Genomic DNA, 23,153 nt, shown 5'->3' on the forward strand with positions numbered 1-23,153 from the left:
TGAAGGACCTCAAGGAGAAGATGAACCAGGTGGGGCCGTGCCGGGGTCCCCGCGGTGTCCCCAGGGTGTCCCCACGTGTCCCCACGTGTCCCTGCATGTCCCCACGTGTCCCTACATGTCCCTACGTGTCCCCACGTGCCCTCTGTGTCCCCACGTGTCCCCATGTGTCCCCACATGTCCCTACGTGTCCCCACATGTCCCCACGTGTCCCCATGTGTCCCTACATGTCCCCTCGTGTCCCCATGTGTCCCCCATGTCCCCACGTGTCCTCATGTGTCCCCGCATGTCCCCGTGTGTCCCCGCGTGTCCCCACGTGTCCCCATGTGTCCGCACGGTGTCCCCACGTGTCCCTGTGTGTCCCCGCGTGTCCCCATGTGTCCCCGCATGTCCCCACGTGTCCCCGCGTGTCCCCATGTGTCCCCACGTGTCCCCACGTGTCCCCACGTGTCCCCACACGTCCCCACATGTCCCCTGTGTCCCCACGTGTCCCTATGTGTCCCTACATGTCCCTACGTATCCCCACGTGTCCCCACGTGTCCCCACATGTCCCCCGTGTCCCCACGTGTCTCCACATGTCCCCACGTATCCCTGCATGTCCCCACCTGTCCCCACATGTCCGTACATGTCCCCGCATGTCCCCACGTGTCCCCCGTGTCCCCACATGTCCTTGCATGTCCCCACGTTTCCCTACACGTCCCCACGTGTCCCCACGTGTCCCCTGTGTCCCCACGTGTCCCCCCGTGTCCCCCGGTGTCCCCACGTCCTGACGGCCCCTCCCGGCGCAGGTGGAGGACGAGGTTTTCGAGGAATTCTGCCGGGAAATCGGCGTGCGGAACATCCGCGAGTTCGAGGAGGAGAAGGTCAAGAGGCAGAACGAGATCGCCAAGAAGCGGTAGGGGGACAGCCGCGACCGCGGGGACACGCAGGGACACGCGGTGGCACTTGGGGACACGTCTGCGACACTCAGGGACATGGCAGTGACACTCAGGGAGGGACACGCAGTGACACTTGGGGACACGTCAGTGACACTTTGGGACATGTCCATGGCACTCGGGGGACACAGCAGTGACACTCAGGGACACACCGTGACACTTGGGGACACGGCAGTGACACTTGGGGACACGTGGTGGCACTCAGGGACACGTCTGTGACACTCAGGGACACGCAGTGACACTTGGGGACACGTCAGTGACACTTTGGGACGTGTCCATGACACTTGGGGGACACGTCAGTGGCACTTGGGGACACGCGGTGACACTTGGGGACACACGGTGACACTTGGGGACACTTGGTGGCACTCAGGGACATGTCTGTGACACTCAGGGACACACTGTGACGCTTGGGGACACGTCAGTGACACTTGGGGACACATGGTAGCACTCAGGGACACGTCTGTGACACTCAGGGACACACCGTGACACTTGAGGACACACAGTGACGCTTGGGGACACGGCAGTGACACTTGGGGACACATGGTGGCACTTGGGGACACGTCTGTGACACTCAGGGACACACCGTGACACTTGGGGACACGCAGTGACGCTTGGGGACACGCGGTGGCACTCAGGGGCACGTCCGTGACACTCAGGGACACGCAGTGACACTTGGGGACACGGCAGTGACACTTGGGGACATGTGGTGACGCTTGGGGACATGTGGTGACACTCAGGGACACGTCCATGACACTCAGGGACACACCGTGACGCTCGGGGACATGTCAGTGAAACTCGGGGACACACGGTGACGCTTGGGAACACGTCAGTGGCACTTGTGGGTACACGTGGTGACACTTGGGGACACTGAGGGACACTCGGGGACACGCAGTGACACTTGGGGACACGTGGTGACACTTTGGGACATGTCCATGACACTTGGGGGACACGTCAGTGGCACTCGGGGACACGTGGTGACACTTGGGGACACGTGGTGACACTTGGGGACGCGCGGTGGCACTTGGGGACATGTCCATGACACTCAGGGACACACCGTGACACTTGGGGACACGTCAGTGACACTTTGGGACATGCCCATGACACTTGGGGGACACGTCTGTGACACTCAGGGACACACCGTGACACTTGGGAACACGTCAGTGACACTCAGGGGACACGTCAGTGGCACTCGGGGACACGCGGTGACACTTGGGGACATGCGATGACACTTGGGGGCACGTCCGTGACACTCAGGGACACGCAGTGACACTTTGGGACATGTCCATGACACTCGGGAGACATGTCAGTGTCACTCGGGGACACACCGTGACACTTGGGGACACATCAGTGACACTTGGGGACATGTGCTGACACTCGGGGACACATGGTGATGCTTGGGAACACACGGTGACACATCAGTGACACTCAGTGACATGTCAGTGACACTCGGGGACACATAGTGACGCTTGGGGACATGTTCTTGACACTCAGGGACATGCGGTGACACTCAGGGACATGTTCGTGACACTCGGGGACATGTCCGTGACACTCAGGAACACACGGTGACACTTGGGGACGCGCAGTGACACGCGGTGACACTTGGGGACATGTGTTGACACTCGGGGACACGTCCGTGACACTCAGGGACACACCGTGACCCTTGGGGACACGTGGTGACACTTGGGGACACATCAGTGACACTTGGGGACGTGTGGTGACTCTCGGGGACACATGGTGACACACGGGGGTAATCAAGGACACTTGGGGCTGCATGGTGACACATTGGTGACCCTTGGGGACCCTTGGTGACCCTTGGGGACACATTGGTGACACTTGGTGACACTCGGTGACCCCAGGCTGGAGTTCAAGAACCAGAAGACCCACTTGGGCATCCAGCAGGGACACTGGGTGACACATGGGGACACGTGGGGCACATGAGGGACACTTGGGGCTGCATGGTGACGCATCAGTGACACCTGGGGACACATTGGTGACCCTTGGTGACACTTGGTGACACATTGATGCCCCCAGGCTGGAGTTCGAGAACCAGAAGACCCTCCTGGGCATCCAGCGGGGACACTTGGTGACACATGGGGACACGTGGGGCTGCACGGTGACATGTTGATGACCTTTGGTGACCCTTGGGGACGCATTGGTGACCCTTGGTGACACTTGGTGACACTTGGTGACACCAGGCTGGAGTTCGAGAACCAGAAGACCCGCCTGGGCATCCAGTGGGGACACTTGGTGACACACGGGGGCACATCAGGGACACTTGGGGCTGCATGGTGACACTTGGGGCTGCACGGTGACACATCAGTGACACTTGGTGACCCTTGGTGACCCTTGGTGACACATCGATGCCCCCAGGCTGGAGTTCAAGAACCAGAAGACCCGCCTGGGCATCCAGCGGGGACACTTGGTGACACACGGGGGCACATCAGGGACACTTGGGGCTGCATGGTGACATCTTGGTGACCCTTGGGGACGCATTGGTGACCCTTGGGAACACATTGGTGACCCTCGGTGTCCCCAGGCTGGAGTTCGAGAACCAGCAGACCCGCCTGGGCATCCAGCGGGGACACTTGGTGACACATGGGGACACGTGGGGCTGCACGGTGACATGTTGATGACCTTTGGTGACCCTTGGTGACACTTGGTGACACTTGGTGACACCAGGCTGGAGTTCGAGAACCAGAAGACCCACCTGGGCATCCAGCGGGGACACTGGGTGACACACGGGGGTACATCAGGGACACTTGGGGCTGCATGGTGACCCTCGGTGACCCTTGGTGACACATTGGTGACCCTTGGTGACACATTGATGCCCCCAGGCTGGAGTTTGAGAACCAGAAGACCCTCCTGGGCATCCAGCGGGGACACATGGGGCACATGAGGGACACTTGGGGCTGCATGGTGACATCTTGGTGACCCTTGGTGACCCATGGGGACCCTTGGGGACACATTGGTGACCCTCGGTGTCCCCAGGCTGGAGTTCGAGAACCAGAAGACCCGCCTGGGCATCCAGCTGGACTTCGAGCGCAACCAGCTCCGCGAGGAGCAGGAGAAGGTCCTCATGTGGGAGCAGGGCGTGCGCAAGGACGAGGCCGAGATCGAGAAGCTCAAGAAGGTGACGCGGGGACACGGGGGACACGGGGGGGACACGGGGACATGGTGGGGACGCGGGCGGCGCTGACGTCCCCTCCGCGTCCCCAGGAGGAGCAGCGGCACATGAAGATCATCGACGAGACCATGGCGCAGCTGCAGGACCTCAAGAACCAGCACCTGGCCAAGAAGTCCGAGGTCAACGACAAGAACCACGAGATGGACGAGATCCGCAAGAAGCTGGGCGGGGCCAACAAGTGAGGGGCGGGGCCATGAAAGGGGGCGGGGCTTGGGTGGGGCGGGGCCAAGAGGGGCCTCCCCTTGGTGGCAGCCCCTTGATGGAGTCGCTTGGTGGCCCCTACTTGATGTCACCCCTTGATGGACCCATTGATGCCACCCCTTGATGTCACCCATTGGTGGACCCATTGATGCCACCCACTTGATGTCACCCATTGGTGGACCCATTGATGCCACCTCTTTGATGCCCCTACTTGATGTCACCCATTGGTGGACCCATTGATGCCACCTCTTTGATGCCACCCGCTCAATGGCACCCCCTTGGTGGCCCTACTAGATGCCACCCCTTGGTGGACCCATTGATGCCACCTCTTTGGTGCCCCTACTTGATGTCACCCATTGGTGGACCCATTGATGCCACCTCTTTGATGCCACCTGCTCAATGGCACCCCCTTGGTGGCCCTACTAGATGCCACCCCTTGGTGGACCCATTGATGCCACCTCTTTGGTGCCCCTACTTGATGTCACCCATTGGTGGACCCATTGATGCCACCTCTTTGATGTCACTCGCTCAATGGCACCCCTTGGTGGCCCTACTAGGTGCCACCCCTTGGTGGACCCATTGATGCCACCTGTTTGGTGCCCCCACTTGATGTCACCTCTTGATGCCACCCCCTTGGTAGACAACACTCAATGCCACCCTTGGTGGATACCACTTAATGCCACCTCTTTGATGCCCCTACTCGATGCCACCCCTTGGTGGCCCCACTCAATGTCACCCCTTGGTGGCCCCACTAGATGCCACCCCTTGGTGGCCCCCCATTGATGTCACCTCCTGGTGGACCCATTAATGCCACCTCTTGATGCCACCTCTTGGTGGCCCCACTAGATGCCACCCCTTGGTGGCCCCCCATTGATGTCACCTCCTGGTGGACCCATTAATGCCACCTCTTGATGCCACCCCTTGATGCCCCTGCTCGATGCCACCCCTTGGTGGACCCATTGATGCCACCTCTTTGGTGCCCCCACTTGATGTCACCACTTGATGCCACCCCTTGGTGGACCCATTGATGCCACCCCTTGATGGATCCATTGATGTCACCCCTTGGTGATGCCACCCCTTGGCAGATGCCACCCCTTGGTGGATCCATTGATGCCACCCCTTGGTGATGCCACCCCTTGGCAGATGCCACCCCTTGGTGGATGTCACCCCTTGGTGGATGTCACCCCTTGATGGACCCATTGATGCCACCCCTTGGTGGATGCCACCCCTTGGCGGTGCCACCCCTTGATGGACCCATTGATGTCACCCCTTGGTGATGCCACCCCTTGGTGGACCCATTGATGCCACCCCTTGATGGATCCATTGATGCCACCCCTTGGTGATGCCACCCCTTGGTGATGCCACCCCTTGGTGGACCCATTGATGTCACCCCTTGGTGATGCCACCCCTTGGTGGATGCCACCCCTTGGTGGATGTCACCCCTTGATGGACCCATTGATGCCACCCCTTGGCAGATGCCACCCCTTGGTGATGCCACCCCTTGGTGATGCCACCCCTTGGTGGCCCCACTCAACGGCACCCCTTGCTGCCACCTCTTTGGTGTCCCCAGGGAGATGACGCACCTGCAGAAGGAGGTGACGGCCATCGAGACGAAGCTGGAGCAGAAGCGCAGCGACCGCCACAACCTGCTGCAGGCCTGCAAGATGCAGGACATCAAACTGCCGCTGGCCAAGGGCACCATGGACGACATCAGCCAGGAGGAGGTGGGTGACACCGGGGACACTGCGCAGGGTGGCACCGCGTCACAGCAGGTGGGTGACACCAGGGGACACTGCGCAGGGTGGCACTGAGTGCGTCACAGGAGGTGGGTGACACCGGGGACACGGGGACACCGCGGCCGTGTCCCCACTGCGTCCCCACGCGGGGCAGCACCACGTCACAGGAGGTGGGTGACACCAGGGGACACGGGGACACTGCGCAGGGTGGCACTGAGCGTGTCACAGGAGGTGGGTGACACGGGGGGGACATGGGGACACCGTGCAGGGTGGCACTGAGAGCGTCACAGGAGGTGGGTGACACCAGGGGACACTGCGCAGGGTGGCACTGAGAGCGTCACAGGAGGTGGGTGACACCGGGGGGGACACGGGGACACTGCGCAGGGTGGCACTGAGAGCGTCACAGGAGGTGGGTGGCATTGGGGGGGACATGGTGACACTGCGCAGGGTGGTACCGCGTCACAGGAGGTGGGTGACACCGGGGGGGGGACATGGTGACACCGGGGGGGACATGGGGACACTGCGCAGGGTGGCACTGAGAGCGTCACAGGAGGTAGGTGACACTGGAGGGACATGGTGACACCGCAGTTGGGTCCCCACCACATCACAAGAGGTGGGTGACACTGGGGGACATGGTGACACCGCAGCCGTGTCCCCACCGCGTCCCCGCGCGGGGCGGACCACATCTCAGGAGGTGGGTGACACGGGGAGGACATGGGGACACTGCGCAGGGTGGCACTGAGAGCGTCACAGGAGGTGGGTGACACCAGGGGACACAGTGACACTGTGCAGGGTGGCGCTGAGCACGTCACAGGAGGTAGGTGACACTGGAGGGGACATGGTGACACTGCGCAGGGTGGCACTGAGTGTGTCGCAGGAGGTGGGTGACACCGGGGGACACGGGGACACGGCAGCCATGTCCCCGTGCAGGGTGGCACTGTGTTACAGGAGGTGGGTGACACCGGGGGGGACACGGGGACACCGTGCAGGGTGGCACTGAGAGCATCACAGGAGGTGGGTGACATTGGGGGGGACATGGTGACACTGCGCAGGGTGGCATCAAGTGAGTCATAGGAGGTGGGTGACACGGGGGACAGGGGGACACTGTGCAGGGTGGCACTGAGTGCGTCACAGGAGGTGGGTGACACCGGGGGACACGGGGATACCGCGGCCGTGTCCCCACCGCGTCGCAGGAGGTGGGTGACACTGGAGGGGACATGGTGACACTGCGCAGGGTGGCACCGCGTCACAGGAGGTGGGTGACACTGGAGGGGACATGGTGACACTGCGCAGGGTGGCACCGCGTCACAGGAGGTGGGTGGCACCGGGTGGGGGGGACATGGTGACACCATGGCCGTGTCCCCACCGCGTCCCCATGCGGGGCAGCACCGCGTCACAGCAGGTGGGTGACACGGGGGGGACATGGGGACACCGTGCAGGGTGGCACTGAGAGCATCACAGGAGGTGGGTGACACCGGGGGGGACATGGTGACACTGCGCAGGGTGGCACTGAGAGCGTCACAGGAGGTGGGTGACACCAGGGGACACGGGGACACCGTGGCCATGTCCCCACCATGTCCCCGCACGGGCCATCGCCGCGTTGCAGGAGGTGGGTGACACCAGGGGGGACACGCGGGGACACTGTGGCCGTGTCCCCACCACGTCACAGGAGGTGGGTGGCACCAGGGGGGACATGGTGACACTGCGCAGGGTGGCGCTGAGCGCGTCACAGGAGGTGGGTGACACTGGAGGGGACATGGGGACACTGTGCAGGGTGGCACTGAGAGCGTCACAGGAGGTGGGTGACACCAGGGGGGACACGGGGACACTGCGCAGGGTGACATCAAGTGAGTCATAGGAGGTGGGTGACACGGGGGGGGACATGGTGACACTGTGCAGGGTGGCACTGAGAGCATCACAGGAGATGGGTGACACCGGGGGGGACATGGTGACACCAGGGGACACGCGGTGACACCGGTGGGGACACGCAGTGACGCCATGTCCCCGCGCAGGGTGGCACTGTGCCACAGGCAGTAGGTGACACCGGGGGGACATGGTGACACCAGGGGGGGACACGCGGTGACACCAGGGGACACACACGGTGACACGGTGTCCCCGCGCAGGGCGGTGCCATGTCACAGGAGGTGGGTGACACCAGGGGGAGGGGACACGCGGTGACACCAGGGGACACGCGGTGACACTGACGGGAGGTGACACGCGGTGACACGGTGTCCCCGCGCAGGGCGGTGCCATGTCACAGGAGGTGGGTGGCACCAGGGGGGACACACGCGGTGACACTGACGGGAGGTGACACGCGGTGACACGCTGTCCCCGCGCAGGGCGGCGCCACGGGTGACACATTGCAGGAGGTGGGTGGCACCAGGGGGGACATGGTGACACCGGGGGGGACACGGTGACACCGCGGCCGTGTCCCCGCGCAGGGTGGCACCGCGGGTGACGACGCGGCCGGCGCGTCCCAGCGCTCGTCCAGTCTCTACGCGCGCGAGGCCCTCATCGAGATCGACTACGGGGACCTGCCCGAGGAGCTCAAGGTGCGCCGGCCCTTTAAGGGAGGGGCGTGCCCCCGGAGCCCCGCCCCCGAGCCCCGCCCTGCCCCAGAGCCCCGCCCCTAGAGCTCAAGGTGCGCCGGCCCTTTAAGGGAGGGGCGTGCCCCCGGAGCCCCGCCCCTAGAGCCCCGCCCTGCCCCAGAGCCCCGCCCCTAGAGCTCAAGGTGCGCCGGCCCTTTAAGGGAGGGGCGTGCCCCCGGAGCCCCGCCCCCGAGCCCCGCCCTGCCCCCGAGCCCCGCCCCTAGAGCTCAAGGTGCGCCGGCCCTTTAAGGGAGGGGCGTGCCCCCCGGAGCCCCGCCCCCGAGCCCCGCCCCACCCCAGAGCCCCGCCCCCAAAGACCCGCCCAGCCCCGCCCCTAAACACCCGCCCCTGCAGCCTGGCCCCTAGAGCCCCGCCCCTAAGGCCCCACCCCTAGAACCCCGCCCCACCCCTAGGGCCCCGCCCCTAAAGCCCAGCCCCTAGAGCCCCGCCCCTAAAGTCCCACCTCTGTCCTAAAGCCCCACCCCTAAAGCCTCGCCCCTAGAGCCCCGCCCCTGCCCCCAGAGCCCCTCCCTTTCCCTAGAGCCCCGCCCCTGCCCCTACAGCCCCTCCCCTTTCCTTATAGCCCCTCCCTTTTCCTGTAGCTCCACCCCCTCCCCTACAGCCCCTCCCCTTTCCTTATAGCCCCTCCCTTTTCCCTATAGCTCCACCCCTTCCCCTACAGCCCCCCTTTTCCCTCTAGCCCCGCCCCTTTCCCCTCTAGCCCCTCCCCTTATTGCTCTGTCCCTTCCCCTATAGCTCCGCCCTTTCTCCCAAAGCTCCACTCCTTCCCCTATCACCCCTCCCCATTCCCTGTGCCCCCGCCCCTTCCCTTATAGCCCCACCCCTTCCCCTATAGCCCCGCCCCTTCCCCTATAGCCCCTCCCCTTTCCCTGTAGCCCCTCCCTTTTCCCTATAGCCCTTTTCCCTACAGCCCCGCCCCTTCCTCTATAGCTCCTACCTTTTCCCTAGAGCCCCGCCCCTTACTCATAGCCCCACCCCTTCCTTAAAGCTCCTCCCTTTTCCCTAGAACACGTCCCTTCCCCCAGGGCCCCGCCCCTTTCCCTGTAGCCCCTCCCATTTCCCTATAGCCCCACCCATTTCCCTATAGCTCCTCCCATTTCCCTATAGCCCCACCCATTCCCCTAAAGCTCCGCCCTTTTCCCCATAGCCCCACCCCTTCTCCTATTGCTCCAACCCTTTCCCTGTCCCCCCGACCCCTGAAAGGCCCTGCCCTGAGGCCCCTCCCCCCCGAGAGGCCCCGCCCATCGATAGGCTCCGCCCCCCTGATGGCTCCGCCCCCAGGACGCGCAGGCGGAGGACGAGATCCGGCAGGAGATGGCGACGCTTCAGCAGCGGCTGACGGAGCAGCAGAGCGTCCTGCAGCGCATCGCGGCGCCCAACATGAAGGCCATGGAGAAGCTGGAGAGCGTCCGCGACAAGTTCCAGGAGACCTCGGACGGTAGGGGACACCCTGGGGACATGGGGGGACATGGGGACACCATGGGGACACCATGGGGACATGGGGACACCATGGGGACATGGGGACACGGGGCACGGGGGGACACGGGGCACGGGGGGACACGGCGTCCTGCAGCGCATCGCGGCGCCCAACATGAAGGCCATGGAGAAGCTGGAGAGCGTCCGCGACAAGTTCCAGGAGACCTCGGACGGTAGGGGACACCACGGGGACATGGGGACACCATGGGGACACCATGGGGACACCACGGGGACACGGGGCACGGGGGGACACGGCGTCCTGCAGCGCATCGCGGCGCCCAACATGAAGGCCATGGAGAAGCTGGAGAGCGTCCGCAACAAGTTCCAGGAGACCTCGGACGGTAGGGGACACCATGGGGACATGGGGACACCATGGGGACATGGGGACACCATGGGGACACGGGGCACGGGGGGACACGGCGTCCTGCAGCGCATCGCGGCGCCCAACATGAAGGCCATGGAGAAGCTGGAGAGCGTCCGCGACAAGTTCCAGGAGACCTCGGACGGTAGGGGACACCATGGGGACACCATGGGGACACCATGGGGACTTGGGGACACCATGGGGACACCACGGGGACACCATGGGGACATGGGGACACCATGGGGACACCACGGGGACACCATGGGGACATGGGGACACGGGGCACGGGGGGACACGGCGTCCTGCAGCGCATCGCGGCGCCCAACATGAAGGCCATGGAGAAGCTGGAGAGCGTCCGCGACAAGTTCCAGGAGACCTCGGACGGTAGGGGACACCACGGGGACATGGGGACACCGTGGGGACACCATGGGGACACATGGACACTGTGGGGACATGGGAGAAGTCCCAGGAGACCCTCGCTGTCCCCTGTGTCCCCTCACTGTCCCCTCTGTCCCCAGAGTTCGAGGCCACCCTCAAGCGCGCCAAGAAGGCCAAGCAGGCGTTGGAGCTCCCTTGTTGTCCCCTCATTGTCCCTCATTGTCCCTGGTGTCCCTCCCTGTCCCTCCTTGTCCCTCATTGTCCCTCCCTGTCCCTCATTGTCCCTCATTGTCCCTCCCTGTCCCTCATTGTCCCTCCTTGTCCCTCATTGTCCCTCTGTGTCCCCAGAGTTCAAGGCCACCCTCAAGCACACCAAGAAGGCCAAGCAGGCGTTGGAGATCCCTCATTGTCCCTGCTGTCCCTCCTTGTCCCTCATTGTCCCTCCCTGTCCCTCATTGTCCCTCCTTGTCCCTCCCTGTCCCTCATTGTCCCTCATTGTCCCTCATTGTCCCTCTGTGTCCCCAGAGTTCGAGGCCGCCCTCAAGCGCGCCAAGAAGGCCAAGCAGGCATTGGAGCTCCCTTCTTGTCCCTCCTTGTATCTCCTTGTCCCTCCCTGTCCCTCCTTGTCCCTCCTTGTCTCTCCTTGTCCCTCATTGTCCCTCCCTGTCCCTCATTGTCCCTCTTGGTCCCTCTTTGTCCCCAGAGTTCGAGGCCGCCCGCAAGCACACCAAGAAGACCCATCAGGCATTGGAGATCCCTCCCTGTCCCTCATTGTCCCTCCTTGTCCCTCTCTGTCCCCAGAGTTCGAGGCTGCCCGCAAGCACACCAAGAAGGCCAAGCAGGCGTTGGAGCTCCATTGCTGTCCCTCCTTGTCCCTGCTGTCCCTCCCTGTCCCTCCTTGTCCCTCATTGTCCCTCTTTGTCCCTCTTTGTCCCCAGAGTTCGAGGCCACCCTCAAGCACACCAAGAAGACCCATCAGGCATTGGAGATCCCTCATTGTCCCTGCTGTCCCTGCTGTCCCTCCCTGTCCCTCATTGTCCCTCATTGTCCCTCTCTGTCCCCAGAGTTCAAGGCCGCCCGCAAGCGCGCCAAGAAGGCCAAGCAGGCGTTGGAGCTCCATTGCTGTCCCTCCTTGTCCCTCCTTGTCCCTCCTTGTCCCTCCTTGTCCCTCATTGTCCCTCCCTGTCCCTCATTGTCCCTCTTGGTCCCTCTTTGTCCCCAGAGTTCGAGGCCACCCTCAAGCACACCAAGAAGACCCATCAGGCATTGGAGATCCCTCACTGTCCCTGCTGTCCCTCCCTGTCCCTCATTGTCCCTCCCTGTCCCTCCTTGTCCCTCATTGTCCCCCTTTGTCCCCAGAGTTCGAGGCCGCCCGCAAGCGCGCCAAGAAGGCCAAGCAGGCGTTCGAGCAGATGAAGAAGGAGCGCTTCGACCGCTTCACCGCCTGCTTCGAGGCCGTGGCCACCAACATCGACGACATCTACAAGGCCCTGTCACGGAACAGCAGCGCCCAGGTGCGCCCGGCGCGCGCGTCCCCTCCGCGGGGTGGCCTGGCACCGGGGCGGCCCCTCGGCGTGGTGTCCCCTCGTCATGGGGTCCCGTCCTTGTGGTGTCCCTCCATCATGATGTCCCGTCACCAGGATGTTCTATCATCGTGGTGTCCCCTCATCATGGTGTCCCATCGTTGTGGTGTCCTTCCATCATGATGTCCCCTCGTCATGGTGTCCCTCCATCATGATGTCCCATCAGCACGGTGTTCCATCATCATGGTGTCCCTTCATCATGGTGTCCCTCCATCATGGTGTCCCTCCATCATGGTGTCCCTCCATCATGATGTCCCATTACTGGGGTGTCTCCTCATCATGATGTTCCCTTAGCATGGTGTCCCATCACCAGGGTGTCCCGTCATCATGGTGTCCCCTCATCATGGTGTTCCTCCATCATGATGTCCCATCACCAGGGTGTCCCGTCATCATGGTGTCCCCTCATCATAGTGTCCATCCGTCATGGTGTTCCTCCGTCATGATGTCCCCTCATCATGGTGTTCCCTCATCATGGTGTCCCATCACCATGGTGTTCCCTCCATCATGATGTCCCATCACCAGGGTGTCCCCTCATTGTGGTGTCCCCTCATCATGGGGTCCCATCGTCATGGTGTCCTTCCATCACAGTGTCCGCTCATCATGGTGTCCATCCATCATGATGTCCCATCGTTGTGGTGTCCTTCCATCACAGTGTCTCCTCATCATGGTGTTCCTCCATCATGATGTCCCATCACCAGGGTGTCCCGTCATCATGGTGTCCCTTCATCATAGTGTCCATCCATCATGGTGTTCCTCCATCATGATGTCCCATCACCAGGATGTTCCAGCATCATGGTGTCCCCTCATCATGGGGTCCATCCCTCATGGTGTCCCTCCATCACGATGTCCCATCACCAGAGTGTCCCCTCATCATGGTGTCCCATCACCATGGGACCATCCCTGCTGTCCCCTGTGTCACCGTACCTGTCCCCAGGCGTTCCTGGACCCCGAGGAGCCCCCCCGCGTCCCCGTTGTCCCCGTTGTCCCCATTGTCCCCATTGTCCCCAGGCGTTCCTGGGCCCGGAGAACCCCGAGGAGCCCCCCCGCGTCCCCGTTGTCCCCATTGTCCCCATTGTCCCCATTGTCCCCAGGCGTTCCTGGGCCCGGAGAACCCCGAGGAGCCCCCCCGCGTCCCCGTTGTCCCCATTGTCCCCATTGTCCCCAGGCGTTCCTGGGCCCGGAGAACCCCGAGGAGCCCCCCCGCGTCCCCCTTGTCCCCGTTGTCCCCATTGTCCCCATTGTCCCCAGGCGTTCCTGGGCCCGGAGAACCCCGAGGAGCCCCCCCGCGTCCCCGTTGTCCCCGTTGTCCCCATTGTCCCCATTGTCCCCGTTGTCCCCAGGCGTTCCTGGGCCCGGAGAACCCCGAGGAGCCCCCCCGCGTCCCCGTTGTCCCCATTGTCCCCATTGTCCCCATTGTCCCCGTTGTCCCCAGGTGTTCCTGGGCCCGGAGAACCCCGAGGAGCCCCCCCGCGTCCCCGTTGTCCCCATTGTCCCCATTGTCCCCATTGTCCCCGTTGTCCCCAGGCGTTCCTGGGCCCGGAGAACCCCGAGGAGCCCCCCCGCGTCCCCGTTGTCCCCATTGTCCCCGTTGTCCCCATTGTCCCCATTGTCCCCATTGTCCCCGTTGTCCCCAGGCGTTCCTGGGCCCGGAGAACCCCGAGGAGCCCCCCCGCGTCCCCGTTGTCCCCGTTGTCCCCATTGTCCCCATTGTCCCCGTTGTCCCCAGGGCGTTCCTGGGCCCGGAGAACCCCGAGGAGCCCCCCCGCGTCCCCGTTGTCCCCGTTGTCCCCATTGTCCCCATTGTCCCCCAGGCGTTCCTGGGCCCGGAGAACCCCGAGGAGCCCCCCCGCGTCCCCGTTGTCCCCGTTGTCCCCGTTGTCCCCGTTGTCCCCAGGCGTTCCTGGGCCCGGAGAACCCCGAGGAGCCCCCCCGCGTCCCCGTTGTCCCCATTGTCCCCATTGTCCCCATTGTCCCCATTGTCCCCAGGCGTTCCTGGGCCCGGAGAACCCCGAGGAGCCCCCCCGCGTCCCCATTGTCCCCATTGTCCCCATTGTCCCCGTTGTCCCCAGGCGTTCCTGGGCCCGGAGAACCCCGAGGAGCCCCCCCGCGTCCCCGTTGTCCCCGTTGTCCCCGTTGTCCCCATTGTCCCCGTTGTCCCCAGGCGTTCCTGGGCCCGGAGAACCCTGAGGAGCCCCCCCGCGTCCCCGTTGTCCCCGTTGTCCCCATTGTCCCCATTGTCCCCAGGCGTTCCTGGGCCCGGAGAACCCCGAGGAGCCCTACCTGGACGGCATCAACTACAACTGCGTTGCCCCCGGCAAGCGGTTCCGGCCCATGGACAACCTGTCGGGCGGCGAGAAGACGGTGGCCGCCCTCGCGCTGCTCTTCGCCATCCACAGGTGACACCGGGGACACCCGGGACACCCGGGGCCACCTGGACCCCCCCAGGGCCACCCAGGGCCACCCAGGGCCACCTGGACCCCCCCTGAGGACCCCCGGGGTCACCCAGGGCCACCCAGACCCCCCTGAGGTCCCCCTGGGGCCACTCAAGGTCATCCAGGGCCACCACGGGGCCATCCAGACCTTGCTGAGAACCCCCGGGGCCCCCTGAGGTCCCCTGGGGCCACCCGGGGCCACCACAGGCCCCTCCGGGACCCCCTGGGAGACCCCAGGGCCACCTGGGGCCATCCAGACCCCCCCCGGGGCCACCCGGACGCTGTTGAGTCCCCCTCAGGGCCGCTCAGGGCCACCTGGGGTCACCCTGGACCCCCCTGAGGACCCCCGGGGTCACACAGGGCCACCCAGACCCCCCTGAGGTCCCCCTGGGGCCACTCAGGGTCATCCAGGGCCACCACAGGCCACTCCAGGACCCCCTGGGAGTCCCTGGGGCCACCCAGGGCCATCTGGACCCCCCTGAGGTCCCCCTGGGGCTACTCAGGGCCACCTGGGGCCACCACAGGCCCCTCCAGAACCCTCTGGGAGCCCCCAGGGCCACCCGGACCCCCCTGAGACCTCCCTGGGACCACCCGGGACACCCCCGGGGCCACCTAGGGCCACCCGGGACCACCACAGGCCCCTCCAGAACCCCCTGGGCCACCCAGGGCCACCCAGACCCCCCTGACAGCCCCCAGGGGCCACCCAGGGCCACCTTGGGCCACCCTGGACCCTGCTGAGACCCCCCAGGGCCACCCAGGCCACCCGGACCCCCCTGAGACCCACCCGGGGCCACCCAGGGGCACCTGGGGCCACCCTGGACCCCCCTGAGGACCCCCGGGGCCACCTGGGGCCACCCAGACCCTGCTGAGTCCCCCCCAGGGCCACTCAGGGCCACCTGGGGCCACTCGGACCCTCCTGGGGCCACTCAGGGCCCCCTGAGGCCATTCCAGAGCCACTCAGGGCCACCTGGGGTCACCCTGATCCACCTGAGATCCCCCCGGGGCCACTCAGGGTCATCCAGGGCCACCAAAGGCCACTCCAGGACCCCCTGGGAGTCCCTGGGGCCACCTAGGGCCACCACGGGGCCATCCAGACTCCCCCCGGGGCCACCTGGGCCCTGCTGAGAACCCCCGGGGCCACCTAGGGCCACTTGGACATCCCTGGGGCCACCCGGGACCCCCCCGGGGCCACCCAGGGCCATCCAGGGCCACCTGGACCCTTCCAGGGCCGTCCAGACTGCCCTCCTGGGAGCCCCCAGGGCCACCTGGGGCCATCCAGACTTCCCCTGGGGCCACCTGGACCCTGCTGAGACCCCCCCGGGGCCACCCATGGCCACCCGGACCCCCCTGGAAGGGTCCAGGGCCACCTGGGGCCATCCAGACCCCCCTGGGGGCCACCCAGGGCCACCTGGGGCCACCCTGGACCCCCCCTGAGGACCCCCGGGGCCACCCAGACCCTGCTGAGTCCCCCCCAGGGCCACTCAGGGCCACCTGGGGCCACCCTGATCCCCCCTGACACCTCCCCAGGGCCACCCAGGCCCCTCTGGGACCCCCTGAGACCCCCCCGAGGTCACTCAGGGCCACCCAGGCCACCCGGACCCCCCTGAGGTCCCCCCAGGGCCACTCGGGGCCACCACAGGCCCCTCCGGGACCCCCTGGGAGCCCCCAGGGCCACCTGGGGCCATCCAGACACCCCCCCCCAGGGCCACTCAGGGCCACCTGGACCCCCCGGCGCCACCCAGGACCCCCCTGGGACCCCCCCCACCCCCTCAGGGCCACCTGGGACCCCCCCGGAATCCCCTGGCACCCCCTTTGACCCCCCCCAGACCCTCCCTGGGGCCACCCAGGACCTCCCTGGGACCCCCCTCGTCCCCCCAGGACCACCTGGACACCCCCCAGGACCCCCCGGGACCTCCCTGGGGCCCCCAGACACCCCCAGGGCCACCCAGACCCCCCTGGGACCCCTCTGGGGCCACCTGAACCCCCCCCCGGGGCCACCTGGGACCCCCCCGGACCCTCCTGGGGCCACCCAGACCCCCCTGGGACCCCCTCAGCCCCCCCAGGGCCACCTGGGACCCCGTGGGACCCCCCTGCGATCCCCCATGGGGCCACCTAGGGCCACCTGGGACCCCCTGGGACCCTCCCCGGGGTCACCCAGGGCCACCCAGACCCCTCTGGGACCTCCCCGGGACCCCCCCGGGGCCACCTGAACCCCCCTGGGACCCCCTGGGACCCCCCAGGACCCCCCTGGGACCCCCTGGGACCCCCTCGGGGCCACCTGAACCCCCCCAGGGCCACCTGGGACCCCCTGGGACCCCCCCGGGCCACCTGAACCCCCCCCGGGACCACCTGAACCCTGCCGGGGCCACCTGGGACCCCCACGGGACCCCCCCTGCGATCCCCCGTGGGGCCACCCAGGGCCACCCCAGACCCCTCTGGGACCTCCCCGGGACCCCCCCGGGGCCACCTGAACCCCCCTGGGGCCACCTGAACCCCCCCGGGACCACCTGAACCCCCCCGGGGCCACCTGGGACCCCCACGGGACCCCCCTGCGATCCCCCGTGGGGCCACCTAGGGCCACCCGGGACCCCTCGGGACCCTCCCCGGGGTCACCCAGGGCCACCCAGACCCCCCCCTTGGGACCCCCCCCCGGACGCCGGGGCCCTCCCCTCAACGCCCCCCCCCCCCCCCAGCTACAAGCCGGCCCCGTTCTTCGTGCTGGACGAGATCGACGCCGCCCTGGACAACACCAACATCGGCAAGGTGGGAACGCCGGGAACGCCGGGAATGCCGGGAATCACCGCGGGGGGGGGGCCGCGGGGGGGCTGGGGGGGTTTGGGGCAAGTCGGGGCTCCTGGGGGGGATTTGGGGTCTGAGGGGGGGATTTGGGGCAATTTGGGGCTCCTGGGGGGGATTTGAGGCTCCTGGGGGGCATTTGGGGCAATTTGGGGCTTCTGGGGGGGGATTAGGGGCTCCCAGGGGGAGATTTGGGGCTATTTGGGGCTCCTGGGGGGGATTTGAGGCTCCTGGGGGGCATTTGGGGCAATTTGGGGCTCCTGGGATGGGGATTTGGGGTCTGAGGGGAGGGATTTGGGGCAATTTGGGGCTCCTGGGATGGGGATTTGGGGTCTGAGGGGAGGGATTTGGGGCAATTTGGGGCTCCTGGGGGTGATTTGGGGTTCCTGGGGGGGCATTTGAGGTGTGAGGGGGGGATTTGGGGCAATTGGGGGCTCCTGGGGAGGATTAGGGGCTCCTGGGGGGGGGATCCGGGGCAATTTGAGGCTCCTGGGGGGGATTTGAGGCTCCTGGGGGGCATTTGGGGCAATTTGGGGCTCCTGGGATGGGGATTTGGGGTCTGAGGGGGGGGATTTGGGGCAATTTGGGGCTCCTGGGAGGGGGATCTGGGGCAATTTGGGGCTTCTGGGAGGGGGATTTGGGGCTCCTGGGGGGGCATTTGAGGTGTGAGGGGGGGATTTGGGGCAATTGGGGGCTCCTGGGGGGGATTTGAGGCTCCTGGGGGGCATTTAGGGCAATTTGGGGCTTCTGGGAGGGGGATTTGGGGTCTGGGAGGGAGGATTTGGGGCAATTTGGGGCTCCTGGGGGGAGATTTGGGGCAATTTGGGGCTCCTGGGGGGGACTTGGGGCTCCTGGGGGGGGGCATTTGAGGTGTGAGGGGGGAATTTGGGGGGAATTGGGGGCTGCTGGGGAGGATTAGGGGCTCCTGGGGGGGGGATCTGGGGCAATTTGGGGCTCCTGGGGGGGATTTGGGGCTCCTTGGGGGGATTTGAGCCTCCTGGGGAGGATTTGGGGCAATTTGGGGCTCCTGGGGGGAAAATTGGGGCAATTTGGGGCTCCTGTGGGGGATTAGGGGCTTCTGGGGGGGATTTGAGGCTCCTGGGGGGCATTTGGGGCAATTTGGGGCTTCTGGGAGGGGGATTTGAGGTCTGAGGGGGGGGATTTGGGGCAATTTGGGGCTCCTGGGGGTGATTTGGGGTTCCTGGGGGGGACATTTGAGGTGTGAGGGGGGGATTTGGGGCAATTGGGGGCTCCTGGGGAGGATTAGAGGCTCCTGGGGAGGATTTGGGGCAATTTGGGGCTCCTGGGGGGGACTTGGGGCTCCTGGGGGGGGCATTTGAGGTGTGAGGGGGAATTTGGGGCAACTGGGGGCTCCTGGGGGGGATTTGGGGCTCCTGGGGGAGGATCTGGGGCAATTTGGGGCTTCTGGGATGGGGATTTGGGGTTCCTGGGGGCTCTTGAGGGTCCTGGGGGCATTTGAGGCTTCTGGGAGGGGGATTTGGGGTCTGGGGGGGGGGGGATTTGGGGCAATTTGGGCTCCTGGGGGGAGATTTGGGGCTCCTGAGGGGGGATCTGGGGCAATTAGGGGCTCCTGGAGGGGATTAGGGGCAATTAGGGGTTCCTGGGGGGGGGCTCCGATCGGCCGGGGGGGCTCAGAGTGCTGGGGGGTCCCTGGGGGCTCCTTTGGGGGGGATTTGGGGGTCTCTGAGGCACTTGGGCACCCTGGGGGGGTCCCTGGCAGTTTGGGGGGGCATTTGGGGTTCGGGGGGGGGGGGGGTTTGGGGTCCCCCCGGGTGGTTTCGGTGCCGTTCCCGGCTCCCTGGGTGCATCTCGGGGCTTCGGGGGGGTACCTGGGGGTACCCGGGGGGTATTTGGGGGTCCCAGGGGGTATTTGCAGGTACCCGGGGGGTACCGGGGGGTATTTGGGGGTCCCGGGGGGTACCTAGGGGTACCCGGAGGGTATTTGAGGTACCCAGGGGGTATTTACGGGTACCCAGGGGGTATTTGGCGTAACCAGGGAGTATTTACGGGTACCCGGCGGTATTTGGGGGACCCAGGGGGTATTTGGGGGGGGTCGCAGGGGGCACCAGGGGGTACCTGGGGGTATTTACGGGTACCCGGGGGGTATTTGTGGGTACCCGGTGGTATTTGGGGGGTACCTGGGGGTACCCAGGGGGTATTTGGGGGGTACCCGGGGGGTATTTACGGGTACCCGGGGGGTACCTGTGGGTACCCAAGGTGTATTTGGGGGTACCCCGGGGGTATTTGTGGGTACCCGGCGGTATTTGGGGGGTACCTGGGGGTACCCAGGGGGTATTTGGGGGTACCAGGGGGTACCCGGGGGGTATTTACGGGTACCCGGGGGGTACCTGTGGGTACCCGAGGTGTATTTGGGGGTACCCAGGGGGTATTTGTGGGTACCCGGCGGTATTTGGGGGGTACCCAGGGGGTATTTGGGGGTACCAGGGGGTACCCGGGGGTATTTACGGGTACCCGGGGGGTATTTACGGGTCCCCGGGGTATCTGGGTCCCCCGCAGGTGGCCAACTACATCAAGGAGCAGTCGGCCGCCAACTTCCAGGCCATCGTCATCTCCCTCAAGGAGGAGTTTTACACCAAGGCGCAGAGCCTCATCGGCGTCTACCCGAGGTGGGGCAACAAGTACCCCGGGGGGGGCAGAAATAACCCGGGGGGGGACAATAAATACCCCGAGGTGGGGCAAGAAATACCCCGAGGTGGGGCAGAAATACCCCCGGGGGGGGCAGAAATACCCGGGGGGTAAATAAATACCCGGGGGAGGGACAATAAATACCCCGGGGGGGGCAGAAATACCCCGAGGTGGGTCAAGAAATACCCTGGGGGGGCAGAAAATACCCCGGGGGGGGCAAGAAATACCCCGAGGTGGGGCAGGAAATACCCCAGGAGGGAAATAAATACCCGAGGGGGGGTAAATGCCTGGGGGGGGGAAGAAATACCCCGAGGTGGGGCAGAAATACCCTGGGGGGGGAAATAAATACCACGGTGGGGAATAAATACCCCAAGATGGGGCAATACCCGGGCAAGGGGAGGGGAAATACCCCAAGCTGGGACAGAAATACCCCGGGGGGGGGTAAATACCCCAAGGTGGGGCAAGAAATACCTGGGGGGGGGGCGGGGAATACCTGGAAATACCTGGGCGGGGGGGTAATAAATACCCTGAAGTGGGGCAAGAAATACCTGGGCAAGGGGGGTAAATAAATAGGGGGGGTAAATACCCCGAGCGGGTAAATACCTGCAGGTGGGTGAATATCCAACCCCCCCCAGGGTAAATACCCCCCTGCCGCCCCAGGGGAGGAGCCCAAAGGGGGGTAAATACCCCGGGGTGGGGTAGGAGATGGGGGTAAATACCCGTGTGGGGGGGGGGGCAGTGCTGGGGATTTACCCCCCCCCCCCCGTTTTTTTGCCCCCCCCCCAGCAAGGCGATTGCGTCATCAGCAAAGTGCTGACCTTTGACCTCACCAAATACCCCGACGCCAACCCCAACCCCAACGAGCAGTGACCGGAAATGGCCCCCCCCGGACGCCGGGGCCCCCCCAGGACACCGGGACCCCCCCCCCCAGGGCACCAGGATCCCCCCCCCATGGACACGGGGCCCCCGGACGCCTGGGCCCCCCCCCAGGGCACCAGGACCCCCCCCATGGACACCAGGATCCCCCCCCCCATGGACACGGGGCCCCCCCGGGCACCGGGACCCCCCCCCAGACACCGAGACCCCCCCCGGACGCCAGGGCCCCCCCGGACGCCTGGCCCCCCCCCAGGGCACCGGGACCCCCCCCAGGACACTGGGACCCCCCCCCCCGGACGCCGGGGCCCCTCCTGGATCATCTGCTCCCCCCCCCCCGGACGCCTGGCCCCCCCCAGGGCACCGAGACCCCCCCCCCTGGACGCCAGGGCCCCCCCGGACGCCTGGGCCCCCCCCAGGACACCGGGACCCCCCCGGACGCCGGGGCCCCTCCTGGATATCTGCTCCCCCCCCCCCCGGACGCCGGGGCCCCCCCGCCCTCCCCCCCACGCGCTCGCTCTCGGCCCCTCGCGCCCCCCCCCCCCCATTGTCCCCTGTCCCCATCGTCCCCTGTCCCCATTATGTCCCCCCCCCCGATGTTTTTTGCTGTCGTTTTGATGCTTTTCGGGACAATAAAGGATTGTGATTTCCCCCCCCCCCCCGCCGTGGTCACTTGAGAGCTTGGGGGGCCCCTATAGACCCCATGGAGCCCCTATAGACCCCTATAGACTCCATGGAGCCCCCCTTTCGGGGCCCCTATAGACCCCTATAGAGTTCATGGAGCCCCCCCCCTTGGGGGGCCCCTATAGACCCTTGCAGACTCCATGGAGCCCCCCCTTGGGGGCTCCTATAGACCCCTATAGACCCCATGGAGCCCCCCTTTGGGGGCCCCTATAGACCCCTATAGATTCCATGGAGCCCCCCCTTGGGGGCCCCTATAGACCCATGGAGCCCCCCTTTGGGGGCCCCTATAGACCCCTATAGAGTTCATGGAGCCTCCCCTTGAGGGTCCATATAGACCCCTATAGACTCCGTGGAGCCCCCCCTTTGGGACCCATATAGACCCCTATAGACTCCAAGGAACTCCCCTTGGGGGCCCCTATAGACCCCATGCAGCCCCCCTTGGGGGTCCATATAGACCCCTATAGACTCCAAGGAACTCCCCTTGGGGCCCCTATAGACCCCATGCAGCCCCCCTTGGGGGTCCATATAGACCCCTATAGACTCCAAGGAACTCCCCTTGGGGGCCCCTGTAGACCCCATGGAGCCCCCCTTGGGGGTCCGTATAGACCCCTATAGACTCCATGGAGCCCCCCTGGGCTCTGGGGGACCATAGGGCCTGCTAGGGGCTATAGGGGCCCCCCGGGTACTTATAGGACTGTATAGGTCGGAAGTGGGGGGGGCCTATAGGGACCCCCCCCCCACGCTCTCTACAGGGACCCTATAGGCTCTAGGGATCTTCACGGGGCTGTATAGGGGCCCACGGACCCCCCCTGGGGCCATAGGGGGGGTGTATGGAGGTGGGGGAGAGACGTATAGGGGCTATAGGCTCCTTGGTGGGGATGTATAGGGGGTGCATGGAGTGAGGTGGGGGGGTCATATAGGGCCCAGGATGGGGCCATATGGGGCTGTATGGAGATGTAGGGGCCTATAGAACCCATCCTGGGCCCCTATGGAGGTGTGGGAGGATGTATAGGGGCCATAGGGCCCCACGTGGGATTATATGGGGTGGGTGGAGGGGCACATAGGGAATATAGGACCCCCTGAAGCTATAGGAGGGCTACAGTGCGGCCCCCTATAGGGGCCAATGGGGGAGGGGGGAGCACTATAGGGTCCATAGAGTTGCAGGGGGGTCCCTATAGGGGACATAGTGGGGGTGGGGGGGGCACCATAGGGTCCATAAGGGGTCTGGGGCAGGTCCCTAT

General features: G+C 65.5%; 1 protein-coding gene across 1 annotated transcript; it reads left to right on the forward strand.

The window, feature by feature from the left end:
- Positions 1 to 5: 5 nt before the first annotated feature.
- On the forward strand, positions 6 to 21,234 carry LOC104570430 (structural maintenance of chromosomes protein 1A-like; the record flags this gene model as incomplete). The annotated part of the gene is made up of 12 exons (XM_088539118.1): positions 6 to 29; positions 786 to 892; positions 3,921 to 4,062; positions 4,149 to 4,294; positions 5,888 to 6,041; positions 8,495 to 8,605; positions 9,944 to 10,100; positions 12,237 to 12,391; positions 14,705 to 14,856; positions 17,586 to 17,655; positions 20,227 to 20,341; positions 21,146 to 21,234. Coding segments are annotated over 12 exons (1,413 nt in total), but the record flags the coding sequence as incomplete, so codon positions are not given.
- Between the last annotated feature and the right edge of the window lie 1,919 nt (positions 21,235 to 23,153).

Source organism: Tinamus guttatus, unplaced genomic scaffold, assembly GCF_059628265.1.
Source record: "Tinamus guttatus ecotype Peru unplaced genomic scaffold, ASM5962826v1 Tinamus_guttatus_pri_ptg001402l, whole genome shotgun sequence".
NCBI classification, from domain to species: Eukaryota; Metazoa; Chordata; class Aves; order Tinamiformes; family Tinamidae; genus Tinamus; species Tinamus guttatus.